The following is a 16,555-nucleotide window of genomic DNA, read 5'->3' on the forward strand; positions in this document are numbered from 1 at the left end:
GATAAAGTAAGGAGAAGCCCTCGAGGAATCAGCATATGAACCACTATATGAGCAAAAGTGATTCTTTTTTTTTTTTTTGGTGAGGAAGATTGGCCTGAGCTAACATCTGTTGCCAATCTTCCTCTTTTTGTTTGAGGAAGATTGTCCCCAAGCTAACATCTTGCCAGTCTTTCTCAATTTTGTATGTGGGAGGCTGCCACAGGATAGCTTGATGGGCAGTGTGTAGGTCTGTGCCCGGGATCCAAATCCACAAACCCCAGGCCACCAAAGAGGAGCACATGAACTTAACCCCTATACCACCAGGCCAGCCCCCAAAGTGATTATTTTAGAACTGCCTAAATAGGAAAAAAAGCAATTACATATCTGAGCCAAGATATTCAGTCATTTAATGCCTAAACTAAGACGAAAAAAGCACCCATGGCAAAACTTTCTATTTCAAGATAGTAGGAGAAAGGTCAGTTTGGCAAGCCTCCAAGCATTACAATACCTGGTTCAGAGAAAGTGTCACTAATATCATCATCCTTGTCATCTTCATAATCCTCTTCCTCTTCTTCCTCCTCCTCGTTTTCAGAAAGTTCGTGCTCACTGCCAAACCCTTCATCATGGTCCTCATCATCAACATCCTCCTCATCCTCCTCATCTTCTTCAGGACTGCATTTGGTTGGCTGCTCACCCAAGTTATCAGAGACGAAAAGAGAATAATTGTGCTCTTCTTTTTTCTGGGATGAATCTGAGACCGATGTGCTGGCAGAAAGGCTGCTACTCTCTCCTGCTGCAATTGACCCAGGACCCTCCTGGGGCAGGGGACTGAGTAAGAGTTCCTGGGTTTCTTTAAAAGGCAAAGCTGGAGTGGCATGACCCTGAAGAGGCTCCGTCCCTTTTTTCTCTGGTCTCTTGGCTACTGCCCCACAGTAGCAGGTGTTCTCCTTCGCCGCATCTGCGTGCACCTGGCTCAACAAGGGCCGGCTCTGCTGCACTGGGTTGATCTTTACCTTTGCCTTTTTTACATAGTCTTTACATTCAAAATGAAAGTTCACCTTTTCGTTATGATACATGTTGGTCTTCACCATGATTTGTGTACTTGAAGTGGGTTTACTTGCTTTTTGGACACAGTCTGACAAAGGGACCTCAGCCTGAAGCGTCTTAGAAGAACACACAGGGGCAGCGGCTCTGCTTGTGATCTTTTTACCAGGGAATGAAGAGGGCAACGGGTTTTGTTTGACACTGAAAAGTGAATCAGGGTAATAAAGGGAATCAGAAACAGACTGAGAGTCCTCACTATTAAGCTGGGCCAAAGTTGGAGTTTTACTTATGACCTCTTCATCTTGGTAAGGGCTAGAAAAGTCATCAAGACCCAAGTAATCCACTTCTTTTGTTCCCCAGATGTCACAGCTGGTTAGTTTGGTGTACTTTGTTAAGTCTTCACAGTATGTATCCCACTGTTCCCAGTTTGAGGTCAAAGCACCCTCATTATCCAGGACATCTGTGAAAGACTCCAGATTTTCAATGTCTTTGCAGTCCTCCAAAGAAAGGAAGTTGTCTCTCGGATTCTGTTGGTAGTTCATCTCTCTATCCTGAGAAGGGTTTAAAAAAAAAATCATATACTATATTTTAGGAAAGAAATATTCCTCTCCATCCTCACTTCCATATATCAAATTGATAAATCAGTACTCCATCTCTGGTCAGTTTTATTTTAAGATAAAGACTACTTATATGATGTTTTACCATTCCATATAATAGTTCCTTGGGCAAGGGAGAAAAAAGAGGGGAAATGTGTCCCTTGAGAGGTTTAGGTATGGTCCAAACATCAGGGGCTCTTGAACTTTACTACAAACACTCTTTCTGCAAAAAAGTTTGTATTTCCTGATCTTTGACTTAGAAGCGTTTTGGGATCTCCTTAGAAACAAAGCTTCAGTTATGAAGCAAATAATGAAGACCTTACCTTCATCACAGAAGAATCTGTCTTCTTCAGTGAGAACTTAAATAGAGAGGCAAAGAGCAATCCAAAGGAAGTTGGAACTCAGCCACAGAAAGATAGGATCCTTGTAAGACCTTGTAACAACTCTTGGGCATGGGGAATAAAACACTCCTCACGCGTATGAGACTCCTCATGAGTAGAGACGTGATTTTTAAAATGCCAGTAAGACGACACAGCCACTAACAAGAACCCAATGAAGCTCTAAGGTGCTCACACGAAAGGCTGCTCCTCATACACTTTTACATTAAAAAGAGTAAGCTACAGAATACTGTATCTATAAAGATGATAGCCAATTAAAAATATTCATATATTCACATATGCAAAGAAAACTCTGTTAGTAGTAGTTACGTTTGTGGAGGAGGTTTGGAGGGTAGAGGCTCAGGAAGGAAACGAGGAAGTTTTCAGTTTGTTTCTGTTCTGTTTTGATTTTTGCATTTGTTTGGGTCTTTTTGTTTTGTTTTGGCTTGTGTGTGGGTGTCTGTGTTTTAACAGCTTCACTGAAGTACAGCTCACATACTATAATATTCACCTGTATTAAGCGTACAATTATTTTTAGTAAGTGAACAGATTTGTGTACTTAGTTTTCCAGTCTTTATATACTTCTGTATTGCTCAAGTTGTATGTAATTAAAATTACTTTAAAAACGTTTTTCTTAAGAATCTTAAGTGTCCACTTACCTCAAGAATAAAGGATAAGTACGTTCAGACACTGCTTGGAATTGCTATTTTTGTCTCACATTCTCTGAGTCATACACCTTGCTCAATGTTATCACTCCTAAATTTTCCAGTTGAAAAGTCCTTTAGCAGTCAGGCATTTAAAAAAAAGACAGCTTCTCATCCTCATCATCAAAAACTGGACTTAAAGATATGTAGAAAACCTTTCCTCTTACTATTTTCAATGGGTTCTTATAGCCTTCTAAAATTATGAGACCAATATCAGAAGAATCAAATTTGGCCTAATCTCATCTTTTTTTCTTCTCACCCATTTATTTAAAAAAAAAACCTCTACCACAAAACTTTTACCCCAAATCAAGTAAAGCAGAATCCAAGAAAATGTTACTTACCAGTTCATACATGAAATCTGGATCTGAACTGTTTGCTAAGAGATCTGTGCTCATCAGAGTCTGTTCTGAAAAGGTGTGGCTTCGAAAGGCATCCCCAAAAGGCGGATCCATTCCGCTTACACTAGGCTACAAGAGTAATTTAAATTTTAGACAGTTAAAAGACAAATTCAAGACCAATTTATTACACACAAGCCCCACTCCCACGCCTACTAACATTATTTTCAGAACACAATTCTGTATTTTTTTCTACTCTTTAGTACATTTAAGAGACTTAACTACATTAAACTATGGACTTAGGAAAATTACTAGGATGCATTAAAAACAGAAAAAGAAATAGAATGGCAATTGTTAATAATACCTAACTTCTAAAATCTAACACTTATTTTGCCACTACAGCCAGCATACAGTACCTAATGAATACTTTTACCTAGCTATACAACATTTCTTCAAAGCCATCTCTAACAGCACTCCCTGAAGTGGAGAATTCCCTGCCATTTCCTGGAGTTTGCAGAGGTAGCAAGTAGTCTCACTCTGCACTCCTAAGTGAGTCCAATGTCTTAGTTCCCCAAACAAGCTGGAAGACTGATTTCGGCATCTCTGGTCCAACAAATGCCTTCAGGAACGTGATGGACACAGGATCCATCAATTAGCCAAAAAACTCCTGAGTGGGACCAGTAATTTGGGCATGAGCTCAGTAGCCTTAATCCTGATCCCTGAAAGGGTACAATTCATTCCATAATGAATAAGAAAGGGAAAAAAGACTCAGCACCCAGAATTAATGTTCCTTCTTCTTTTCTCTTCATCTCCCTTTTCCATTTCTGATGAAGTCAGGAGTGAAGTCAGGTCTGAAACTCCTAAAGTGGCCCAAACAAATGAAAAGCCTCACCTTGAAATCTAACTTGGATGAAGAAAGAGGATGGGAAAGAATAAAAATTTCCTCTTTGCCTTTTTGTCCTTCTTCTGCAAGTTTCTGTCGAAACTCTTAAAAACTATATTAGTCTATTTGCCTATATTTCACTATCCATATACCTTCTACATACCACAGACTGGCCTTTTCACATACTCTCTCATCATATTTTTCTTCATTGGTACTTCTCATCCCATTCTTTTCTTTCTCTGATTTCCCCCAACCCTACTAGGCTGCAGAAACTTTCTTCCTAGAAAAATTTAGCTTGAGAAAACAAGTGTTCATTAGCTCTAAATTCAAGTATTCAATAAACAGCAAGTTAAACCTTGAATGGGAAAGAATTGTAAATGAGTGTATGCAGTCCACTTGGCACAGAGGTTGGGGTGGAGCTGGGCCACTGGTCTTTCTAATACCAGCTAGCCTATTCCCTTTCTTTGCCTCTGCTGCCTGCCTCTGAGTCACTGGACAGTCCTGGCAAGTTGCTGATCCCCTGTGCTCAAGAGAAGTTCTTCCTGGCCCCACATAAAGCCACCTAAGAGTCCCTGTCCTCTCATTAGTTCTAGGTTTCTTCCCAGCACTGAACACAACGAGGGGAGGGGAAACACCTAACCACTGGAGGAGGAAGGGAAGAAGTTTGGACATGCAGAGTGGGGACTAACAGGGCTCCACTTATTGTTTCAGTGGTTATTACCTCAAACCAAAACTGATCAATTCAAAGTAGTTATCATAATATAAATAGATATAATTCTTAGACAGATTTTGTGGGGAGTATACAGACGTGTGAATGTGTGTGAGAGTATGAAAGAGACGGAGGTTGAAGTGCCTCAGCATTTCCTAACAATTACTTCTAAACTCAACAGGCATAAATGGAAAGGAACAACTGGGTAACAGGGAGGAGATGGAGATGGAAATGGGCTTTCTGTGGCAGATTAATTTTCAGGGAGTTGGTCTAGCCTCCATAAAGCCAGCAGATGTCCAGTGTCTAACCAACTTTTCATTCACCATATTCCTCATGTCAAGCTCATTAAACTTCAAACCTGTAGCAGAGGAGCAAACAGAAGCAATGGAAGGAAGACCATGACATGTATTCAAAACTAGCTGAGATCAGAAGTAAAATGTCTTAAAAAGGTAGTTAGTATGTCAAGTTGTGTTAAGATTCAAAGAATTTACAGAACCAATGGTACTTTCTGCAGTGGGAAAATATAAAATTTGGCACCTACTCTGAATGATTTACCTGAGGCATTTCCAAGCCCAGATCCTGTGAGTCCAATCCCAAACTTCTTTTCTTTCTCGTTTGTAAATTCCTTTCCAGCTTTACTTTTAATTTCAAGATCAAAGACGATTTTCACAATAAACGGTAGGTTTCCCCCGAACACCTTCAATTCAACTGCTTGGATCACTGCTGTTTTTAAAAAAATAATAATAATTCTATGTGAATCTGTCAAACAACAACACAAAGTAACTTCACTGAGCTCCATTAAAAACAAGATGACCTTTCAAAAAAGACATTAACGAAGAACACTTTAAAGGAGTAAGTCTTGCGGTTGCAATATCAAGAATTTGGTTGCTTCTTAGTACCAACTGAAAGTCACCATTCCTCCTTTTATTTGTTTCTAAAATAGGGTTAGTCAATAACCAATTGGCAACACTTTTTTAAAAAACAGCCTGACACAATTAACATAAGCCCATCTGTCCTGTGATCTGAAAGCTTCCATTCACTTCATGTTCTGTATGAGAAAACATCTCAGCTTTAATTCTATCTATTGTATAATCATTACTGCTAAATTAATCTACATTTTATCTCTCTCATAAATCTACGTAATAGTCAATGATAGACTATATCCTCTACATTAAACAGAATCTCCTATTAAACCAATACTTCTGTTGGTATATGCAACATTATTGAGTTAGAAATGAAAGCTTCCCTTGAAGTAATAAGTATTCCATTTAGTTTTTAACACACATTTGTTGAGGGGGAGAAAACGGAATAAGGGCTACTTTGCAGAGTGGTTTCAAGAGTTAAGCAATGATTGCAAATCACCTGGCAGAAGGTCTTATGTAGTAGGGACTTAAATGTTAGTTCCTTTTTTCCCCTCTGTGAAGGCCTTAATCAAGAGGAACTAAACAGCTATACCCTACTTCATCTTTTCCTAGATCAGTGGTCCTCAAAGTGTGACCCAGGATCAGCATCATCAACATCAGCATCAACCTGGAAATTTGTTAGAAATGCAAAACCCTGGGCTCCAGACCAGACCTACTAAAGCAGACACTCTGGAAGTGGGGCCCAGTAATGTGTTTAACAAGCCATCCAGGGGATTCTGATCCTCCCTAAAATCTGAGAACCACTGCCCTACAGTTGACCTCCTTGCTCTCATTCAGTCTAGATGCAGTATCATTTCTTAGATTGGTAGAAAGAGTCAATTTAAGATGAGCTGCCTTCCGTAGTTAACACATTCTCTGGGCTAGAAGCTTTGAGTGTCCATTATTTCAATTTCAAAGACTTCTTGCTGAACAAATAAGAGCAAGTCAACAAGGGACTCAATAACTGTTCTATCTAATTAGATTACTAAATTGACTACCATTTGTATTTCCTGGATCTTTGGTAGGTTCTCCCCTCTGGTGGGCTGTCATTCTCAGCTCACTGTTCTACCCTAAGAAACACCATCAAGGGTCCAGTCTGGGCCTAGAAACAGAATTAACTATACGTCTCAATCCAGTGCTACAGTCTAAGTGGATTGATCCCTGCTCCTGCCAAAGGCCAGTTCTGGCCCATCTTCTCCTCACATCGCTTCATGCCTTAGTCCCACTGCTGATTTGTAGTCTCAATCTTAACTCTTCCCCTGATTCCTGTGAGAAACAAAGTCAGTTGCCTTTTCTACTCCTATTACTTAGACCCCAAAAAGGCAAATGATTCAAGTGATGCATTTAACAAAGTGTACAGTGTAATCCTGGTTTGATACTCTCTAAAACCTGAAACTTATCCTTACCAGCAACAGAGCTGAAGATTCAAGAAGAGATTGAGCTCTATTCGACATATATTTATTGGCATCTACTAAAGACACCATCTTCCAACAGCATGGTTGATCAGGAAACACTGGACAAAAAAGGGCTAAGTTCAGTTGCAGCTCTCACTTGCAAACTGTCTAACACTGGGTAGGGCAGTCTTCCTAAGCCTCGTTTTTCTTACCTCTAGAAAGAAAACAATACTACTCTCCCCTCCTGGCTACTGAGTTTTATATGCCATAAAACTTCCATACAAATATAAGTATTTATTTAAAATCTTATTTACACTCTTGGCCTCAAAACAAACTTCAGTCAATGCAGCTAGCAAAAAGAGCACTTGTTTGGGAGACAGGAGACCTGGATTCCAGTTGATCCCATAATTAAACCTAACAGCCTTGGGGCTGGCCCCGTGGCCAAGTGGTTAAGTTTGCACGCTCTGCTTCTGCAGCCCGGCCCAGGGTTTCGCCAGTTCAGACCCGGGGCACAGGCATGGCACCGCTCGTCAGGCCATGCTGAGGCGGCATCCCACATGCCACAACTAGAAGGACCCACAAATAAAAATACACAACTATATACCTATGTACCAGGGGGCTTTGGGGAGAAAAGGGAAAAATAAAATCTAAAAAGAAAACCTGAAAAACTAAACAGCCTAAATTAGAGCAAGTTACTTAAATTTTTGCCTTACCTCCTAGTCTGAGGAATTACAATTATTCTCCCTTAACTATGTAATAGGGATGTTATCAGAATTGAATGAGATATTAAATTAGGATATAGTACTAAAATATATCTGAAAGGTGATTATTATCAATAGGTATAATTTGCCAATCCTTTCTTTTGTCCCATAGCTAGTCCAGCTCAGAAACTCAACATCTGTGACAGCTGTTGGCAGCAAGGCTAAATGCTTTAAAGACAACAATTCCCAAAGTGAGGGTATCCGCTATGTAAAGGGTTGAATTAGTTCACTTGGGACAGTTGAAGGTCCTTAGTTGCTTCTCCTGCTCTCTCAGGTAGCAGCAAACAGGAGGGGGAAGGGGCCAATTCTACTCCAAGCAGTAGGACCTCTTTTCAGGGGTAAACACTTTCCATTCTCTAAAACTAATGACTCGAGTTCACAACAAATTATCCTCATCCCCAACGTTTTCCAACCATTTTCCAAAAATACTTGGTACCGTTCCAAACATTTATTGTGACACAAGCATAAAGAACAAAATTCCTCACCCAAAAGTGGAAGAAAAAAAATTATATAGGCTTCTACAGCAATTACCATTACATAGACTCTTCCAACATGATACATTGCTCCATAACTATATCCTATACCAGGGAGCCACACACAAAGGGTACAGTAATGCTTAGACACCTGAGTAACACTGAGTAGGAAGATGTACCAACTTGCTTTTCAAGATGCCTGCACACTTCTTTGGGCTAAAGAATATCCATATTTTACTCAAAGCTTTGATATTAAAGTACATAGAAGGCAATGGTCTAATTTCCCAATGTGTAACCTAAGGAATATCTGTTCCAAGGTATGTTAGATGGTTACTCAACAACAGGGTTGTGAGGTTTGGAAAACACCACGTCCAACAAAATTGTTATAGTGCCTCTATGCAGGACTTCTTGGAAACTTTAAAGTGCTAGGTGCTAATGCATGTTATAAAGCATTAATAGGTAAGCAGAGCAGATATAATTTCCCAAACTTATTTGATCATAAAATCCTCTACCCTGTCCTCAGGCCGACCTTAAGACTAGTGTTTCTTCCAAAAAAAAAAAAAACCCAAAACACTAGGTGAAAGGCTAAATTAATTCCCCTAATTACTACTTCCTTGTATTCACAGCTCTGGCTCACCAGTTCGCAGTACAGTTTTGTGAGTCCTTCAAGGGAGAGAGGACTGTAGGTCCATCAGAAATAATATTTACCAATAGATTTTCTGTACCTGGCCTCATTCAAAACTATTCAACAACAGCTCTTAGGCACAGGAAGATACTCTGGTAACAGAGAACTAACTCCATGAAGCGATGAGATGGGGCAAACGATAGGTTTATGAGCAGCAATGGTACCACTTGAAGACAGCTGCAGCTTCAAAGCTCTTTCATGGCCCTTTCCACCCTATGTTCCACTCTATGTCCTACCCTACGTTTTTTTCGGTTCTCCATTTGAAAATATGTTGATGCTTACTACGTGTGTTAGGCAAGGCAAAAAGTAAAGTAAAACAATAGGTAAGGTCAAAGGACTTCTTACGAAAGCTCATCCTTGGGACTGTTCAAACTACTAATCCAAACTTTATTTTTTTTTTGAGGAAGATTAACCCTGAGCTGAGGAGGACTGGCCCTGAGCTAACATCCGTGCCCATCTTCCTCTACTTTGTATGTGGGATGACTACCACAGCATGGCTTGCCAAGCAGTCCATGTCCACACCCTGGATCCGAACCAGTGAACCCTAGGCTGCCGAAGTGGAACATGCATACTTAACCGCTGCGCCACCGGGCCGGCCCCTAATCCAAAATTTAAAAGCCAAACCCAAGAGCTGCCTGGTGGGGCCGAGCAGTTCACACATATCCAAGAGCTCCTACATCATTTCCCTTCTGAAGCTGAGGGTTTCAGTTGATCCCTGAGAGCCCACATATAAAAAAAGGTTGACATCAAGAAAACTAAACCTCTTTATAAATGAAAATGTCTTCTGAATGAGCAGATCCTGGATACGATGGCCAGAATCCCTGCAGCTCTCCTTTTATATGGCACTGGCTTAGGCCACTGCTCCCTTTCTGTAACTTGAGGGAACTGGTTCCTCACAATGATAAGCAGTGCTTCTGAATCATCCAACATTCACTAGAGTAAATGTTAAAAACTCTTTGACACACCCATTAGGATGACTATTATCCAAAAAACGGAAAATAACAAGTATTGGTGAGAATATGGAAAAATTGGAACCCTTGTGTACTGCTAGCTAGAACGTAAAATCATACAGCTGGGAAACAGTTTAGCAGTTCCTCAAAAAGTTAAAATACAGAATTACCATATGACCCAGCAATTCCACTTCTGGTTGTATACCCAAAAGAACTGAAAGCAGGGACTCAAACAGATAAACGTACACCCACGTTCACAGCAGCATTATTCACAATAGCCAAAAGGTGAAAACAACCCAACTGGCCATCAACAGATGAATGGATAAACAAAATGTAGTACCCACATACAATGAAACATCATTCAGCCATAAAAAGGAATGAAATTCTGACACATGCTCTATCATGGATGAACTCTCAAAGTATTGTGCTAAGTGAAACAAACCAGACAGAAAAGGACAAATATCATACGATTCCACTTACATGAGCTACCAGAATAGGCAAATTCATAGAGACAGAGAGTAGAACAGAGATTACCAGAGGCTAGGAGCTTTGTTTCATGGGTAGAATTTCTGTTTGGGTTGATAAAAATGTTGTAGAAATAGTGTGATAGTTACACAAGATTGTCAATGTATTTAATGCCATTGAATTGTACAACTGAAAATGGTTTAAATGGCAAAATTTGTTTAATTTACCACAACGAAAAATATTTAAATTTTTTTTTGACATAAGAAATGCCGACACATTTATACTGTTATATAATTGATATATCATGGTTTATTTTGATCTTTCCTAATCTTTGCTGGTTCGTGCTCATCATTTCTTTCATGTGGGCAGAGTTCTTGGGTTCTCTCTTTGTTGTCTTTAAACTGTACCAGACCCACAACTGTAAGATGTGGTTACTGTCCTGACCCCTAATTTAAACAAATCATTTCTCCTGAGGTTTAATCTCCAAGCAAAGATGAAAGAAAGGGAAGAGTGGGAAGGGAGAGGAGGGAGAGGAGGGGGGGAGGAAGGACCACTGACTTGGTAATTTAACAGTTTATACAATGGGCATATCCCATGGGACTCCCTTATTTTAGTTTATCAGTTTGCCCAAGCTCCATAGCAGACCAGGACCCATCGCTACACATTCCACCCATCCTGCTATACTTCATAAGTCCTACTCAGTAATTCTTTTCCTTTTGAAAACTACTAAGCAAGCATTGAACAAAACAGGTTTTCAGATGCTTACTAAATCAACCTGTTTCACGGTGCAGCAGAAATCAGGGATCCCCAAATCTCCAAACTATTGAGGAAACAGAAGCCGCCTATGCAAAGAACACCCTGGAGGAAAGGTGGGGGCCACCTGCTCCCGTTATCATGTAATAGAAATCTTTTGAAAACAACTGCAGGCAAATCGCTATTCTCTACCCTTCAATAGCAGCTCTCTAGACTCCAAAATTTAGAAAACAGGCAAGTAAACTTCAAACCAGAAGGTTACAGCTGATGTCAGGAATTATTAGCAAAAGACTCCCATTATTGATTTTCCAAATCCTGAGGCTGCTGGTCTCTAAGTGGGGAAGAGAGGGGGTAGAGGAGAGTAAGGAGGGAGAAGACAGGACTTTTCCCTTAGACTGGGTGAGAAAAGATCATTTTCCTAGCCAAATAGGACTTATCACCACCTTATAAGCAGATGTGCTCTTTCTGCCACACCACCTTGTGAACTTGTTATCCCTGGGTCAATTCAATAGTCTCCTTTTATTCTCACACTCAGAGAGTTTAAAAAATATGGAGTTGAAGGAGATTTGCCACAAAAATTTAATTAAGCAAAGTAATTAAACTACATTTTACTGAGAATCCTGAGGAGCTAAGAAAAGATACTAAATCTCAAAAAGTGATCTCTCCTTAGAATGAAGTCTTGGAGGAAGACACAAGTCCTCTCAGAATTTTATTCAATTTCTTTCCAAAGCCTTCAGCCCAAGTTTAATCTTTGAGCTACAGAGACAACATATGGGAGCTTAGTTAAAACCCTTAGGGAACCAAAAAGAAAGACCACTAAAGCAGGTTTTGGATCAATGTGAGTTGAATGGGAGGAGCTATTTTTTATTTCTCAGAACTATCAACTACAAGATATTAGGGGCTTTCTGCAGCCTTGATACCTGCCAAGTATTCAGAGCACAAGAATAAGAGCATGGGACAGTTTTGGACAGAACCAAAGAACACATTTCTAACCCCAGCCATCCCTGGTTACCACTGGCAACAAAATACTCAAGAGTTCATATTTGTGTAGCTCTTTACAGATTACAAAGCACATTGCTACACCCTGTCATTTGATGAAACAACTTGGATAAGTGTCAGCATCATTACCATCCTCTACCCTCTGTCCAACAGTTTTTACATTAAGAAAAGTTCAGCAAGAACAAGAGAGATTTGGGGGCCAGCCTGGTGGCACAGCAGTTAAGTTCACACATTCCACTTTGGCGGCCCGGGGTTCACTGGTTTGGATCCCGGGTGTGGACCTAGCACCACTTATCAAGCCATGGTGTGGCAGGCATACCACATATAAAACAGAGGAAGATGGGCACGGATGTTAGCTCAGGGTTAATCTCCACCCCTCCCAAAAGAATAAGACATTTGTCCAAGGTCATTCTGTAAATGGATGCCTCTGTGCAAACCTATCATCAGAGAGACCACTTCTATTCTCAGTGCCTTAAAGATCATCTCTAGAGGACTCCAAAATCTACATCTTCAGCCCAAACACACAAGTGCACGAGCCCTACCATCTGAGATCCAGGATTTCCATGTTCACTCACATCCCATGACCTCAGACACAACGTGCCACGTTCCTATCCAAATATTCCTATTCTGTCAATAGTACCATCACTCTCAGACATCCAGGCATGGAACACGCATCTCAGCCTTGACTCTTTTCTTCCTCCTCACTTGCTTTGTTAAATCATGCCAATTCTAACAAAGATATACTGACAACTTACCTTGTATCGAGCACAAATGCATGTGTATGACTTTGCCCTTCCCACCTTCTCAACCTTTACTTGGCCTCATCATTTTATACTTACCATTCCAATATTTGCCCTACAGATCTTTCCATCTCCCACCCCTCTCTCCACTTCTTATGTCCCATTATAAAATTATTCTGTGCTCGTATGTTTTCAGCAACTTTGAAACATCTCTTGGATAATGTTCAAAATACTCAGACACAATCAAACTACCTTTCCAACCCCATCTTCCACTACTCTTCTATAAATATAACACTAATATTAGCTTGATCTTACAACTTCCCCCAAATCCTTGAGGTACGTAATTACAGTCCCACTTCACTCCACTAAGGATCTCCAATAGTGAGACTCCAGCCCTTTCATGCCTTTGCTCACAATATTTTTCTTCTTCCTCCTCCCCAACTCCTTTCCTCCACTAACCAGATTGTAAAATCTTTGGGAATGATTATTCTCTCTCATGTCTATTTCACTACAGTGCCAAAAGTAATGCCTTGTTCTTGGCATCCAGACAAGAGTTAAATGACAATCAATGGAAATCCCCTGAGACCACAGTTCCTTCTGGATAAGGAGTCAGAGGTGCAACATTCTTCACATACAAAGAGGACAGTACAAAGAAGTCAGTCATTCAATAAATATTTATCAAGCATCTTTTATGTGCTCCAAAGTATCTTGTAGTAGCTTGTTAATTTGAGTCTTGAATCACTGTTATATAATACAGTAAAAATATTTAAAATTGTACTCCTGAATTTTTGAAAAAATTTCCAGGAAGAGTACTGTTTGAATTTCAGCCAATTTTAAAGACCTAGGATAATTCTTGTCTAGGGAGGAGAGGGTAGAGGAAGGAGTGAGATTAAAAATTATTTAAACCCACTGAATCCAGGCACTGGGATTGATACATGTTATACTGTTGTCTTTCTCTCTCTCCCTCTCTCACACACACATTTTTAAAAATTTTATTGAGGTCATAATAGTTTATAACACTGTGAAATTTCAGTTGTACGCTATTATTTGTCAGTCACCACATATATGTGCCTCTTTACCCCTTGTGCCCACCCTCAACCCCCGTCCCCTCTGGTAACCACTGTTCTGTTCTCTGAGTCCATGTATTCATTTATCTTCCACATATGAGTGAAATCATATGGTGTTTGCCTTTCTCTGTCTGGCTTATTTCACTTAACCTAATAGCCTCAGGATCTATTCATGTTGTTGCAAATGGGTCAATTTTGTCTTTTTTTATGTCTGAGTAGTATTCCATTGTATATATATTCTCACACACGTTTTTTAATTAAAACAAAATATTTTATGATGGTTAAAGATTTGAGTTTTAAAGAATCATAAGTTTTCCGAGCTGTTCTGTAGAAATCTACAAATGTAAAAAGGGAACAATACAATTAAAGGCAGCAGCATAAAAACACAGTGGCGCAGGTGAGAACACACTGGAGTTTTACAGCAAGATTCCAGGGAAACATCCATCACAGGACACTCTGGACATAGTGTAATAACTTTGGCACTCTGTTATCAGGGATGTTGGCTCTTTTTCAAAATGTATTGTCTCCTCCCTCCTTTTCCAGATTTGACACTTCTTCAAAAGTAGCTTGAATAATAACTAGAGACAATTTTGAAATTGCCTTCAAATTCCTTCCTCCTGTGTGAAATGGGCTATATACTAGCCCCCTCTTATCCGTGGGGCCTTTCAGACTCCTAGTGGATGCCTGAAACTGCCGATAGTACCAAACCCAATATAGTCAATCTGATAACCAAGGTGGCTGGTCGCATATATATAGCGTGGATATGCTGGACAAAGGGATGATTCAGCCCCTGGCGGGATGGAGTGGGATGGCACGAGATTTCATCATGCTACTCAGAAGTGCACGCAATTTAAAACTTACGAATTGTTTATTTCTGGAATTTTCCATTTAAAATTTTCGGACCACAGATGACCGTGGGTAAGTGAAACTGCGGAAAGTGAAAGTGCTGATGAGGGACTACTGCACCCCCGGCACAGCACTACAGAACAGCTGCCATAGAGGCTATAAGCAGACAGCTACAAAGAGGGTTTGAATACCGTTTTGCAGTCATTGCTGGCTGTCCCTTTGGCTCTAATACTCCTAAAAGGCTTGGTCTATGAGAAGTAAACTCTAGATTCAAGATAAAAGATTCTGCCTTATAACCAAATATTTGGAGTTTCACTCCAGATTCTCACTTGCCTTCCCTTATGTATAAATGCAAGAATTCCCCCTCTTACTTTGTAGGGATATTGTGATTAAAGTATCTAGCCCTGGCACCAAACAGACACTCAATAAATGGTGGTTATTTTTATTCTCAGATTCCTTCCTTGTGTAAGATGTCCCTGAGATGTTGCTGCTATGAAGGTATAAACCCAAACTCAACTCAGAATCCTAGACTGTCTAAATTCCACACTTAATTATCACAAAAACCCAACTGCCTGGAACTAGGGTGAATAAAGGATACACAGGTCATTTAACACCCTTGCCCCCGGCTTTATGAGGGTGAATGTCAATTATGCTGGTTTAATCAGCAAAAGAATCTTTGGATTCACAAAGAAATTCATAAAGCTAGCAAACTAGTCATCTGTATACACAATAAAGAATTGGCAAATAAATTACAAGGGGACAGGGCTTCTTAGAGAGCTTATTGCTCTTACTGTTCAAACGACGACATTCAATTTCTCTCTTTTTTCTAGTCACACCGGCTTCACCACAGATTCCAGGCAACTCGAGGGAATGGACTCACAGAAAATTTATCTTTATATCCACTATACCTTACACAGTTTCTAATAAACAAACACACTGTTTATACTATACTTGTCTCAACAGGGTTCAAAATAAATCAAACAAAGGAGGCAGACTATCCGAACTGCCAGGAAAACAGAGCATCGAATAGAAGCAGTAGCTATTAGAAGAAAAGCACAGAGTAACCAGAACCCAGTCCCGCCCTCCCATCAGACACTCAGTAGTCTCACATCCCTCCAATCAGAGGAAAGAATAAAATTCATTTACAGTAATTCATTAGTTTTTAACTTGGGAGTTTACACAACCAGCAAGTTATTACGCTAAGCCATACAACAAAGGTAACAGGGTCCCAACAAGTTTCCTCTACCAGGAGTACCTACATTTTAAAACAAAAGACAAGTTAACTGAAGATCTAAAGCAAAGGTCTCACACTGAACTGCAGCCACAAAACAATGCCTGTAGTATGGGTTTTGTTCTGCCCACCCATTAGTGTTTTTTAAAAAATTAAGTTTTAACTGCCAGCACTTAAATAGGAAATTTCATATAAAATTTCTGATTCCTAGCATCAAATGCCATTCTCTTGGGAAAAGAAAATCAGACGTGACAACCCTGGGAACATATTCCCAGCAAAACGATTACTTGAATTAAAGTGAGAATTATCCCTGTAAACAGGCCTGTGCTCTCCAGCCTGCTCCCATCTCCATCCAGTCCCATTTTACAGACGGGGAATCTAAGCTTAGAGACTCTCAAAGCCACAGAGCTAGCAAAAAGTCTGTGAATATAGCTAACTCCAGGACTTTCACTCTTAACCATCTGCAACTCCATCTTCAAATAAAAGGTAGTTAATTTTAAAAGAGATATTTAAAAGACCTGTATATGATTGTTTATAGTAGCTTTATTCACCATAGCCTAAAATTTGGAAGCAACCCAAATATCTATCACTGGTAAATGGATAGGCAAATTGTGGTACATCTACACAATAACAAGTACTCAATTGATACTTGAAACAACATG

The 16,555-nt window shown here is 39.9% G+C and overlaps 1 protein-coding gene across 5 annotated transcripts in view; it reads right to left on the reverse strand.

The window, feature by feature from the left end:
• The window catches only part of CREBRF (CREB3 regulatory factor), a 59,678-nt gene that overhangs the window by 36,338 nt on the left and 6,785 nt on the right, over positions 1-16,555 (reverse strand). For 2 of the 5 annotated variants that reach the window (XM_070517081.1, XM_070517084.1), the window contains exons 2-4: positions 5,183-5,350; positions 3,042-3,167; positions 488-1,574 (exon numbers count right to left, since the gene is read on the reverse strand). In XM_070517081.1, coding sequence (XP_070373182.1) covers positions 488-1,574; positions 3,042-3,167; positions 5,183-5,191 — 1,222 coding nt within the window. In that variant the 5' untranslated portion in view covers positions 5,192-5,350. Of the gene's footprint in view, positions 1-487; positions 1,575-3,041; positions 3,168-5,168; positions 5,351-6,935; positions 7,043-16,555 lie in introns of all 5 variants that reach the window. The other 3 variants (XM_070517083.1, XM_070517085.1, XM_070517082.1) reach the window with 3 other exon arrangements.

The sequence above is a fragment of the Equus asinus genome, chromosome 9 (assembly GCF_041296235.1).
Source record: "Equus asinus isolate D_3611 breed Donkey chromosome 9, EquAss-T2T_v2, whole genome shotgun sequence".
Classification (NCBI taxonomy): Eukaryota; Metazoa; Chordata; class Mammalia; order Perissodactyla; family Equidae; genus Equus; species Equus asinus.